Genomic DNA, 13,592 nt, shown 5'->3' with positions numbered 1-13,592 from the left:
TCGCTGCACATTGGTCTTCAGATCCCTCTCTCCTCTCCTCGTCTGAGGAGGAGGAAGATTTAGAGTATCGTTACAACTACTAACTTTGTCCATGCAGCTCCCAAGGCCATGCATGAAGGTCTGCAGAAAGGATCTCATCTGCAGATGGTATTGCTGAACCTGGTACAAGGGTGTTATACTCCTCTATGGCAGTGTCAATTTGGACTTTTTTTCCAATATCTTTCTGCGCAGAGGGTGTCTTTTCTTGCATCCATCTGTCATCAAAACAAATGGAAAATGGAATTATTTGTTCAATTGCATGGCTTTGAAATGAAAAATAAATGAAGTGTGTGTAATTCAAATTCATGAAATTTACAAACCTGTCTGATGGAAGAGGTTCTGTTTCCTTTGTTTAATGCTAAGAAACAGGACTTCAATTGTTCTTTGTACTACCTGGGGACCATCCATGTTCTAAGCGTTTCCTCTGAAATACAATAAAGCTATAAATTAACAACGTATCTCCAACGGTGAGTAGTTAGTTGCACTCACTTCCTGGAGGAACATCGGGCCTGTGAAGTTTCTGTAACAAATTATTGCAGTATACAGGATGTTTTTGGACTCACGTTGTGAAGATGGCCCAGCAGTCTTTTGTTGGCACATTTTGTCATCAAAGTCTGGCATTTTCTGGATTTAGGGTGGGAACTGGGGGGGAAAAACACAAGCAAGCTAACGTTAGTGGTTTCTTTGCAACGCTTGCAGTTAGCCACTGATTCCTTCCAAACGAYTCATTGTTGAATTTGCGATTTTCAACTAGTTGTGTAATCTTTATGTACAATGGCCGATGAGCATCGATACGTTTTATCTATAATTTCTCTTCATTATTTCTCTTCATATGACAAGGATTAAAAAGGATTTGCCAGTAGATTGTCGAGTTGATGACAACTGATGATGACTGCTAGCTAAGACTTTGAAAGTGATGTTGACATGACCAGTCCAATCAAAGCTACAATGTGATATAATGTGATTTGATGTCATTCTATCTGTGGCTAATGACCTTGAGCCTTCTTGGATGGGCACTTCTAATATAACTCTATGGCAGAATACAAGGGGCAAAAATGTTCGATCTCTAACCTTAGAATTGGGGATGACATACTGTCCCATGAGTGACAGAAAACTGAGCCAATCATGACAGAAAAATAAGCCAATCAGGCGCAACACCCTGTATTTTCTGCTGGCTAGACCCACCACCACAGAAAGCACTGAGCTAGGCTGAAACAGCTGCATTTTGGAGCTGCCTTACTCAAGAAAGCAAAAAAGAGACCATGTTTGTATCTTTATTAACTCAATTATTTATTTTTTACATTGTTTGCAAACTGATATGTGACACGGATTAATGCCAAAATAACCTTCAAAACAGGCAAGCCCCGCCCCCCCCCAAAAAGTGTGGTGCTCAAAACTCAAAACTGGCTGAATGACGAGTTGCCACTGGTGTTACTCAATTAATGTGTTTAGAGGTCCAATGCAGCCGTTTTTATCTCAATATCAAATCTGAATAACAATTACGTAGGCTATCCCAAAAAAAGCTTCTTAGCCAAGAGCAATTTCTCAAGTAGGAATGTTGCTTGGACTGTGAGAGTGGTCTGAGTGGAGAGGGGAAAACTTAAAACTAGCTTTTATTTGCAAAACTCCATCCCATGAAAACAGGCAGGAATTTCAGGCAGTCTTTTCAAACCACTCTTACACTGAAAGGGATTTATCATCATTTTCACAATTTCACATTATTATTCACAACTTATAGTGTGGAAATATATAAAACACATAGAAATAACGTTTTTTATTGCACAAAAATTATTTAGATAATTTGGGTATGACCTTTAAAAATGTACTTAAAATATTGACTTAGGCTACATGGGGTTTTAGTCCAAAAACGGTAAAAGCATTTATTGACAGTGGATTGCAGTAATTATTTGTTTCTAAATCAATATCTAAATATCTAAAAACAAAGAAATATAAATATATAAATATAGTTAGGCTTATATATCCTTTAAATTAGCCAATATTTTAGGTACGTATTAGTAAAAATCATTTTGATTTCAATCTGGAAGATAGTTTGCCTAGGTTTGGCCTGTATCATCATAGCCTGGTTCCTCTCTAGGTTTCTTCCTAGGTTTGGCCTTTCTAGGGAGTTTTTCCTAGCCACCGTGCTTCTACACCTGCATTGCTTGCTGTTTGGGGTTTTAGGCTGGGTTTCTGTACAGCACTTTGAGATATCAGCTGATGTAGAAGGGCTATATAAATACATTTGATTTGATTTGAACCCTCTGAAGGCCTAACTACATAAAAAAGAAAGGTTCCTGAAGTATCCTTCAGAAACTGTGGAGGAACCCCTATAAGTTATTTTAAGAACCCCTTTTTAATGGATCCTTAAATAACCATTTGAATAACCTTTTGGGGTTAATTTTTTGAACTACCCCCTCCCCAGTTTATTATTCTCATGAATAATAATACGCATAACAATAACAACAATAACACAATATTTTAGTTCTCAGTGTTTATTATGATTTTAGTGGCAAAGCAGAATAATAAATCTAAATATGAGGTAAACTCCCAGCAGAGCCCCAAGTCCAATGGGTTTATCCTCTGGTACGTTGATGTTAATGTGTTGATGTTCTCCATATCCAGAATGATTTTTTCAGTGTATGGTGATCGAACAGGTTTCCTGTTATATTCATCAGAGGTGTAGGGAGGGAGAAGTCTGTGAATCTCCAAAATAGTAATTATAACAGATGATTAACAAAACATGCAAATGACAGAATTCATACACTCTAAAAATGAGGGGTTCAACAAGGGTTCTTCTAAGATATCCAAAGTTATTTGAAGAACCTTAGGGTTCTGAAAATGGTCTAAAAAGGTTCTTCCAAGAAGGAGGCATACAAAGGTATGTCAATTGCTATTGGTATGTTATGCAGATCACATTTGCCATCCTCTTTTCCTCTCATCAATGAATATCTCATCAATGAATATCCCATAGGCCTCTAGATTATGAACAAAGTAGTGTATGAAAACCATCATCAAAATAGTTTTTTTCATTCACATTCCCTAATTTTGTAGAGTGTAGAAACCATGTGTCATCAGTACAATTGCAGGAGAACGTTTTCCATAAAAAACAACACTTCAAAAAGATAAACGCTTTTAAATTGATTTATTATTTTCAATGCGTGTCGCTATGGCACAGCTTCCAGCCTAACAGACTGGAGTTGGAGTGTCATCTCTCTTCCATATTGATGCTGTCGAGTGATGCTCTAGTGGTACTGTCTGCCAGAGCGGACACAACGACAGCCAGGAACTTCTGGAAGGCTTCCTGAGTATCAGCACTGAAAACGGTGGGACCGAGCTTGGCGGCCACGCACACGGTGATGCAGTCGGCAAGGAGCTGTGGAGAGTGGAGGTAAAATAATATTGGCATACACTTTACATCGGCTCACACCGCTATTAATGCATAACACTATTTTCTCCTAAATGTCTCGAAGGAAAATTGGTCATACCTTAAAAAAAAAATAGTATGAAGCACAAAATAGTAGGCTATATGTATTACGTTAAGTACTCACCCTGAAGTTGTCGGGATCCACGTGCAGTTTCTCGGAGTGCATCACACTCAGTGCTGTATAGGTGTTCTTGATGTCATCCAGGTTCTGCACAGCTCTGTCCAGTCCGTGCATCACGGTCTTTCCGTGCTTGGCCACGGCGGGGTTACCCATGATGGCAGCGGGTGTGGACAGGTTGCCGAAGGTGCTGAAGTGTCTCTGAGTCCATGGAGACACGATCAGRAGTCTAAAAAGAAATAAAACAGGCTGCCATTAAAATTATACTTCACAAACAATATGGTCTGTATCGCACCAAAGGTGAACACCGCGGTTTCCAACTACGCAATTAGTGCTAAATAGTCTAGGTAGCCTATTATCGTGTTATTATTTAATGATGTCTACATAAATATTATAAGAATGTACCTGGCCAGGGCCTGGGGTCCGATCTCATCCACGCTGATCTTTCCCCACAGGCCTACGATGGCACTGCGCTCAGCATCTGTCCAGTTGACCATGTTGACGTTTGTTTGTTGATTTCCGTTTGTACTTGCAAAATGTTACAAGAGATCCCTGAGCTTTTTGTCTCATGGGACGTCCAATTTATTGATGTTCAGTATCTCCGCCCTGAACAGAACGCAGAAAACGATTGGATGAATGTATTGAGGGGGCAAGGTCCTCGAGTGTGGCACATATCGGCATTGTGCCAACCTCATCCCACATTTAAAGATAATGCTTGGTCATTTAGGCGTTGCCAAATTCTAWTTAATACGGATGAAATAAACAAGTCATGGTTAGCCTTCATAAACACATGCATACTTAATGATACAATCGAACATAATTTCAAAAAGTAAAATGTATAGACCTCTAAAGGTTCCTTTAGCCCTGAATACTATTTTCATTGATCGTTGTAATATTGGCATTGAATTGTAATATTATGTTTATAAAATGCTAATTATTGRTGTACGTGTTTATTTAGGGTYTMATTTAAAAATAAAAAAAGCCTAGATTGGGKGTAAACTATTAAAGAAAGAGCATGACTCAAATTGTTTTATCTTCATATTCAGAAGGCCCCACCCATTTGATAGTTCCATATTTCTGGTCTTTCTGAATGATAATCTAAATGTCAGTTGGTGAAAAGTAGTTTTATCTGCCTTCATCAGGGGAATTACATGATGGGTTCTAACTGGACACTATTCAATGTGGATATCAGCCTATTTACTTCAATGAAACTGCAGCTTTTTGTTTAACCCCACTGAAATACAATGCGCGTAGCCCTATATGTTATTAAAATGCTTTGTGATAGGCATAGGGTACGTTTTGCTACCAGAACAAAACCTTTCCATCGATTTTTCCGTCGAACCTTTTGTAGGTTACAGAATCACATAGCCTATACTCACTCACCAATGAGTGCTGCAATATTARACCTTGCGAGTCGTATTACTTACGACTAAACTTTAATTGTAAAGAAAATATTGAGGTATTAAGTGTTTCAAAAACCCTTCGTTATTCAATCTATATGAAATAAATACATGCATTGTTATGACAACATTTTTACAAACGAAGGTATTATGTGCTAMGGTCATATGTTGGGCATTACACGAATTGGCTCGGTTGCATAATTATAACGTATAAAAAAAACATGAATCATGTCTTGGACAAATTCCCAATCAGAGGTGGAGCCAAGATTATATCGGGGTGTGCCTTTTCTTGTGCCTCAATAAAAACAGCCTCTGAGTTTTTCACGCTCACAAGCTTCTTTTCTTAGCATCCTCATTTAAGTGGATAAACGGACAAGACGCAGCTATGAGTCTCTCAGCCAAGGACAAAGCCAACGTGAAGGCCATCTGGGGCAAGATCCTCCCTAAATCCGATGAGATTGGAGAACAGGCTCTTTCCAGGTAATTACATAACGATGTATGATTAAAATGTATAGACTAGGTACATGTAGGCTGTTGAAATTATTAGCACATAATTCCTCAGTCAATTTGGAAGCTATAAATGTGTAGCCTAGACTCTTAGAAGAAAAGGTGCTATCTGGAACCTAAAAGGTTGTTCAGCTGTCCCACAAGATAACCCTTTGAAGAACCCTTCTTGGTTCCAGGTAGAGAACCCTTTTGGTTCCAGGTAGAACCCCTTTGGGTTCCATGTGGAACCCTTTTCCCAGAGGTTCTACCTGAAACACAAAATGGTTCTACTTGGAACCAAAAATGGCTCTAACTGGAACCATAAAGGTTCTCCTATGGGACAGCCGAAGAACCCTTTGGGAACCCTTTTTTCTAAGTGTATGTCGGCGAAGATATGGGGGGGCCCCGAACGAATGATTATTTAAGATTAATTTTGTCTCACCTCATTTCTAATGTCCACGACAGGATGCTTGTCGTCTACCCCCAGACCAAGGCCTACTTCTCCCACTGGGCTTCCGTGGCCCCCGGTTCCGCTCCAGTGAAGAAGCACGGCATCACCATCATGAATCAGATCGATGAATGTTTGGCAACTTGGACGATCTCTTTGGTTTCTTGACCAAGCTCAGTGAACTGCACGCCACCAAGCTGAGGGTGGACCCCACCAACTTCAAGTAAGAGAAAAAGACACACAAGGGAAAAACACCAAAAACAATCTGAGTTTTTACCTGAATGAAGGTGAAATAATCTATTTCCCTTTCCTTTGCAGATCCTGGCTCACAACCTGATTGTGGTCATTGCCGCCTACTTCCCCGCCGAATTCACCCCCGAGATCCATTTGTCCGTGGACAAGTTCCTGCAGCAACTGGCTCTGGCCCTGGCGGAGAAGTACCGCTAAACCGGAGTTCAGCTGTCAAGCTGTCATCCGAGGAATAATGTCCATCCAATATTGGCACACTGACAATAAACCTAACTGAAACTCATACCGAGGTGTTTGTTGTTTGTCATTTTAATTGTCTTACATTGTCTTGTGATTTATATTGTAGGCTACATTTTGATTATCTTGTAGAATGGATTTGTCAAGTCAAGTATAAAATAAAGTTAACAGCCTATTTCACATTATTTCAAGGGCATTTCATAAAAATGATGCACTTCACAATAAATGTATATTTTTACTCCACCTTTGCATACACCTTGACATTAAAAAGTTCTAAATGAATGTGCCCGAGACCAATATGTTGTGGCCCAGTGTGGCCAGACATTACTGTCCGCCATGGACGTCACCAGGACCTGGCTTTCAGGGCTTTAGCCCGCTATGATTTTGGGTCAGCCCTGAATCTTTTGCRCAGCTGCAATGGTTTAAAAAAGTGTAGTCAACTGAATGCGCCACTTAGTTCATGGAGCTGTGGTTACTAAACCCCCGAAGTCATCCAACCATTGTAATCAGGAGTGTAGTGCTGCGGGTGCACAGCGGAGCGACGCTCTGCCACTTCTTAAAATGGTGATAAGTCTCGCAAGATCACTTCATGATTGATTTGTATTCTACATAACAAACCCCCTATAATAGCATGATAATGTCAGGCTATACCAAAAATACCATGTCATTTCTTATGATAATTTAGGATGATTGTGCTGAAATGTAAAAAAAAAWAAAAAAATGATCATGTGGTGGCTGTGTTTACTGTTCYAAAATGTGATTAGTTAGACAGGTTAACCACCCTTACTTACATCATTCAAGATGTAAGATTATATCATTCAATCGAAATGTATATTCCCATGAAACTGATCGGGATCAAATGGTTGGCATGCATGCAGCATGGACGTTTCACCTGTACAAGGTGAAGAAGAATTATCATTATCATCGACAGCGATGATGGCCTAATTTAGTGTTTTATATTTTAAAAATATAACATTTTCCTTTAGCCACTTACAGTATGTGTAGGCATAGGCAATCATGAAGTTTGGATGATGCGTTGTATGTAGCCTACATTCTAGAATTATTTTATACAATAGGCTTCATGATGGTATGTGTGGTCAACTGATGATTCTAGGACCGTTTTGATTGGACAGCATCACTGCGCTGCTTGGAGACAAGGAACTCAACTTGATAAATCAAGAAATCAATCAATGTCAGATGTTTGTTTTCACTGGATCTCCGTTTGGATATTTGGTTACAATTAGGCTGGGAAATGTTCTCATGATCATTAGTCTAGTAATTAAAAGCAACGCAGATCTTCTATACGCACACACGTTAGGCCTACTGTATAGTCTACCCGATGTGCTTCCCTGATGTTTTCATGAACTTTCCAATACTTTTCTGATGCATTTCAGTCACTTAGCCTATTGATGCGAATACACATTTTTACACTTTTCTCAGGCTAGTCATTTGACATATTTTTTACTGTTTAAAATGTCATAAGGCCTACGTCGTCTCGACAACAATAGAGCTGAAACCACTATTGGCTTCATTGACTTACTGAGACCACTTGCTGATAGATTATTTGAAATAGTATTGTAACAGTAGGCCTACGTACACAATAACCACATATGGCGTTACTGACCACAATCGATTGAATTATTAAGAAGTGTTGATTAATTGATTTGGCTTTGGGGAGAGCACAGCGCATGGAAGAAAACAGAGCCCTGCAGAAAGGGGTCCTGGAAGTGATGCAGAGAAATTGAAATACATTTGCTAAACTATATAATTAGTGTGAGTATTTGCAAAATGTGACATTTTCTGAAAATGTTTTTTGCAGAACACCTTACAGAATCCTCGCATTGTCTTAACCCCCGACACGATACCATTCTAAATAGCTTACAAACTCTTCTACACTATACAACATAAAAAATAAAGAGACCACATTTTTTAAGTCGATACTGGCAAATTGGAACACCTTGATTGGCAAAGTGGGACACTTAATTCTTTATTGTGAAGGATAAATTAAAGAGTATGTGAGTAATTTCAATATTTTAATGATAAACTTCAATTATTCATACAATTTAAACGTATTAAAATATTCTTTMTTTATTTATTTTTGTGGAACATTAAGAATTATCATGTATAATAATCATTATTATTATCATTCTTCTTATTCTTCTTATCATCATCATCATACCTGATTATAATTATATGACATAGCCTGTATGTAATTGTATAGACTTAATAAAATATAATGAACTTGATATAGGCCTATCAGCTCAACCTTCTCAACACTACATACACTAATGGACATGTTCTAGAATGAAACCAGAAAGACCTTACCGCTTAACAATTTCAATGAATGTTTTWTTGTCACCGGAGTCAAATACTGCAAAATAAACTTTTTTAGTATGGATATGAATATAGCTAGGATTTTTTATGTTGGTGAGGTAATATCTTTCTTAGTAAAATGCAGCTATGCTATCTATTTATAGCAAGCTAGCTGATAGCAGATTTGAGGAAATTTAGGGTGTACTTTTGATCCTATTTAGACAATTGATTTCTGTTAAGAAACCACACACAGAGAGCATACAAAGCTCTCCCTCGCCCTCCATTTGGCAAATCTGACCATAATTATATCCTCCTGATTCCTGCTTACAAGCAAAAGTTAAAGCAGGAAGCACCAGTGACTCGGTCAATAAAAAAGTGGTTAGATGAAGCAGATGCTAAACTACAGGACTGTTTTGCTAGCACAGACTGGAATATGTTCCGGGATTCCTCCGATGGCATTGAGGAGTACACCACATCAGTCACTGGCTTTATCAATAAGTGCATCGATGACGTCGTCCCCACAGTGACTGTACGTACATTCCCCAACCAGAAGCCATGGATTACAGGCAACATCCDCACTGAGATAAAGGGTAGAGATGCCGCTTCCAAGGAGCGGGACTCTAACCTGGAAGCTTATAAGAAATCCCGCTATGCCCTCCGACGAACCATCAAACAGGCAAAGCGTCAATACAGGACTAAGATCGAATCGTACTACACCGGCTCCGATGCTCGTCAGATGTGGCAGGGCTTGCAAACTATTACAGACAACAAAGGGAAGCACAGCCGAGAGCTGCCTAGTGACACGAGCCTACCAGATGAGCTAAATAACTTCTATGCTCGCAAGTAACACTGAAACATGCATGTGAGTAAGACCTTTAAACAGGTCAACATTAACAAGGCCGCAGGGCCAGACGGATTACTAGGACGTATACTCTGAGCATGCGCTGACCAACTGGCAAGTGTCTTCACTGACATTTTCAACCTCTCCATGTCTGAGTCTGTAATACCAACATGTTTCAAGCAGACCACCATAGTCCCTGTGCCCAAGAACACTAAGGTAACCTGCCTAAATGACTACCGACCCATAGCCCTCACGTCTGTAGCCATGAAGTGCTTTGAAAGGCTGGTCATGGCTCACATCAACACCATTATCCCAGAAACCCTAGACCCACTCCAATTTGCATACCGCACCAACAGATCCACAGATGATGCAATTTCTATTGCACTCCACACTGCCCTTTTACAACTGGACAAAAGGAACACCTATGGGAGAATGCTATTCATTGACTACAGCTCAGCATTCAACACCATAGTGCCCTCAAAGCTCATCACTAAGCTAAGGACCCTGGGACTAAACACTTACCGCTGCAACTGGATCCTGGATTTCCTGACGAGCCGCCCCCAGGTGTAAGGGTAGGTAACAACACATCCGCCACGCTGATCCTCAACACGGGGGCCCCTCAGGGGTGCGTGCTCAGTCCCCTACTGTACTCCCTGTTCACTCATGACTGCACGGCCAGGCACGACTCCAACACCATCATTAAGTTTGCCRATGACACAACGGTGGAAGGCCTGCTCACCAACAATGACGAGACAGCCCATAAGGAGGAGGTCAGAGACCTGACCGTGTGGTTCAAGGGCAACAATCTCTCCCTCAACGTGATCAAGACAAAGGAGATGGTTGTGGACTACAGGAAAAGGAGGACCGAGCATGCCCCCATTCTCTTTCGGGGAGCAGGTTGAGAGCCTCAAGTTCCTTGGTGTCCACATCACTAGCAAACGAACATGGTCCAAGCACACCAAGACAGTTGTGAAGAGGGCACGACAAAACCTATTCCGCCTCAGGAGACTGAAAAGATTTGGCATGTGTCCTCAGATCTTCAAAAGGTTCTACATCTGCACCATCAAGAGCACCCTGATGGGTTGCATCACTGCCTGGTACGGCAACTGCTCGGCCTCCGACCGCAAGGCACTACAGAGGGTAATGCGTACGGCCCAGTACATCACCAGGGCCAAGCTTCCTGCCATCCAGTACCTTTATACCAGGCAGTGTCAGAGGAAGGCCCTAAAAATTGTCAAAGACTCCAGACACCCTAGTCATAGACTGTTCTCTCTGCTACCGCATGACAAGCGGTACCGGTGCGCCAAGTCTAGGTCCAAGAGGCTTCTAAACAGCTTTTACCCCCAAGGCATAAGACTCCTGAACCGGTGCCCCCGCACATTGACTCTGTACCGGTACCCCCTGTATATAGCCTCGCTTTTGTTATTTACTGCTGCTCTTTAATTATTTGTTACTTTTATTTCTTACTTTTTTTAGGTATTTTCTTAAACTGCATTGTTGGTAAGTAAGCATTCACTGTAAGGTCTACACCTGTTGTATTCGGCGCATGTGACAAATACAATTAGATTTGATTTGATTTGCAGTCACTTTGATTGACAGTTACATAGCATTACTAAATATGTTGTAATGAGACACTGAATATCCTTTCTTAGTTTTTGTAACTTTAACATTATTTACCTCAGAACCCACTGCAGTAGTGACCCGTCATTCAGGGCAGGTGGGGTAGAGCCACACCTGTTTTAGCCCACACATTTTTAGCAAAAAGATATACACTATCGGCCTCCACAATCCCCCAACCTCAACTAAATTGAGATCGTTTGGGATGAGTCGGACCGCAAAGTGAAGGAAAGGCAGTCAACGAGTGCTCAGAATATGTGGGAACTCCTTCAAGACTGTTGGAAAAGCATTCCAGGTGAAGCTGGTTGAAAGAATGCCAAGAGTGTGCAAAGCTGTCATCAAGGCAAAGAGTGGCTATTTGAAAAATCTCAAATATAAAATATATTTGGATTTGTATAACACTTTTTTGGTTACTACATGATTCCATATGTGTTATTTCATAGTTTTGATGTCTTCACTATTATTCTACAATGTAGAAAACAGTAAAAATTTAAGAAAAATCATTGAATGAGTAGGTGTTTTCTTAAACTTTTGACCGGTAGCGTATATATATATTTTTGGGCTTGCCTGTTTTGTCTTATTTTGGCATTAATACGTGTAACATATCAGTTTGCAAACAATGTAAAAAAAAATATATATATAATTGAGTTAATAAAGCTGCATACAAACATGGTCTCTTTTTTGTTTTCTTGAGTAAGGCAGCTTCAAAATGCAGGTGTTTCAGCCTAGCTCAGTGGTTTCTGTGGTGGTGGGGCAAGCCAGCAGAAAATACGGAGCATTGYGCTGTGATTGGCTCAGTGTTCTGTCACTCATGGGGACACTACTTCTCCACCAAGTCTAAAGGTAGAGCTAGAAAATTCTAGCCCCTTGGGTGCTGCCGTAGAGTTACATTAGAAGTGCCCATCCAAGAAGGCTCAAGCTCATTGGCCACAGATAAAATGACGTCAAATCAAGTTATATGTACAGTAGCTTTCATTGGACTGATCATGTCAACATCATACTTTCAAAGTCTTAGCTAGAGGTCATCATCATGAATCAAGTCAACAAATCCTTTTTAATCCTTGTCATATGAAGAGAAATAATGAAGAGAAATTGTAGATAAAACGAATCAGTGCTCATGGCCATTGGACTTAAACATTACACAACAAGTTGGAAATCGCAAATTCAACAATCAGTGGTTTGGAAGGAATCGGTGACAGTGGCTAACTGCAAGCATTGCAAAGCAATCACTAGCCTGCTATTCAGTGGAGTGGCTGAGTGGTCCCAAATCTGGGATTAAGGGGCTCTTTTCTAAGTTTAAAATKATAAACATTCAACATTGGCCATGCTGTCAATGAAGCATGATTTGTGCCGCGCTCAAAACAACTGTTAATTCGGAACTGCGAAAACTTGATTTCAATGAGTTCAAGACAACCGGGTAGTCTGGAATAAACAAGCTCCTACTGGGAAAATGAGTTTTGAACTGTCATCCAACTTGGAATTGTAAATCCGGCCTCTTTCTAGAGCTACAACCTGAAGATCAATGAAGTCATCATGATTCAACCTTGTTTTTATCCGAGTTCCCAGTTGTTTTGAAAGCACCATAAATCCAGAGAATGACAGACTTTGATGACAAAATTTGCCCACAAAGGACCGCCGCGCCACCTTCCTGTTCAAGTGAGCATAGCACAACAAGGCGAGTCCAAAAATGAATTGTATGCTGCTGCATAAATTATTTAATATGCCAGGGAGATATGTATACTGTAGCTAAGAAAGTAATACTAAGGTACGTTGTGTAGTAAGATGTTAGTAGCCCATGTGCATCACCCAAATAATTTGGTCTATGTACCCCTCTTAATTTTGCCTACTGTTCTGACTTGCTGGTGCACATGTAGCCTATAACCTGTTTTAGAACAATGTAATCATCGAATATTGTAAGAGCTTTCATTGTCTGCTTATATGCCCCCTTTATTTATCCTATGGTTCTGACTTGTTGTACAGGGAGAACACTGTAAGAACGGCCCATGTTCTGAATTCTGTCTCTGTACATTTCAAAATTGCTAAACAAATATTTATATTGACTACGTCCATCCTAGCTCGCTCATTAATGTCTTAATCGAAATCACGGATTGCCTCTTATCCGCTTCTCAACCCATTATGCCATAGTTTGTACATTTCAATTGTCATTAAAAAACACATTTGTTTATTAAACAAGTCACTCATATCAGCTATGTTTTTTTAAGGCAGTAAATGAGGCTGATTGAACTGTTTCGCTGGCAGACAAGGCTCCGCTGATAGCCAGGTGTAGCAGGATTAAGATGTTGGGATTGCTGTTGGGACAGCTTTATGTAGGCCCTAACAGTTTGTCACCGTTATAGTGCAATTAATGTATTGTTTAGTGTTATGTTGTGTAGTGGCTTTGCTTGCATCCCACTTCTCTT

At 40.2% G+C, this 13,592-nt stretch overlaps 2 protein-coding genes and 1 pseudogene across 2 annotated transcripts in view; 1 reads left to right on the top strand and 2 right to left on the bottom strand.

The window, feature by feature from the left end:
- The window catches only part of LOC112070243 (KN motif and ankyrin repeat domain-containing protein 2), a 147,961-nt gene that overhangs the window by 84,628 nt on the left and 49,741 nt on the right, over positions 1-13,592 (bottom strand). The window lies entirely within an intron of this gene.
- LOC112070247 (hemoglobin subunit beta-like) lies at positions 3,165-4,148 on the bottom strand. The gene is made up of 3 exons (XM_070438893.1): positions 3,987-4,148; positions 3,588-3,810; positions 3,165-3,412 (listed from the first exon to the last, which is right to left on the bottom strand). The coding sequence occupies exons 1-3, from the start codon at positions 4,076-4,078 to the stop codon at positions 3,245-3,247; spliced, it is 483 nt and encodes a 160-aa protein (XP_070294994.1). The 5' UTR covers positions 4,079-4,148; the 3' UTR covers positions 3,165-3,244.
- On the top strand, positions 5,303-6,447 carry LOC112070246 (hemoglobin subunit alpha-4-like; annotated as a pseudogene).

This window comes from Salvelinus sp. IW2-2015, unplaced genomic scaffold (assembly GCF_002910315.2).
Source record: "Salvelinus sp. IW2-2015 unplaced genomic scaffold, ASM291031v2 Un_scaffold1267, whole genome shotgun sequence".
In the NCBI taxonomy this organism is placed as follows: domain Eukaryota; kingdom Metazoa; phylum Chordata; class Actinopteri; order Salmoniformes; family Salmonidae; genus Salvelinus; species Salvelinus sp. IW2-2015.
This window is presented reverse-complemented; position numbering and strand designations above follow the sequence as displayed.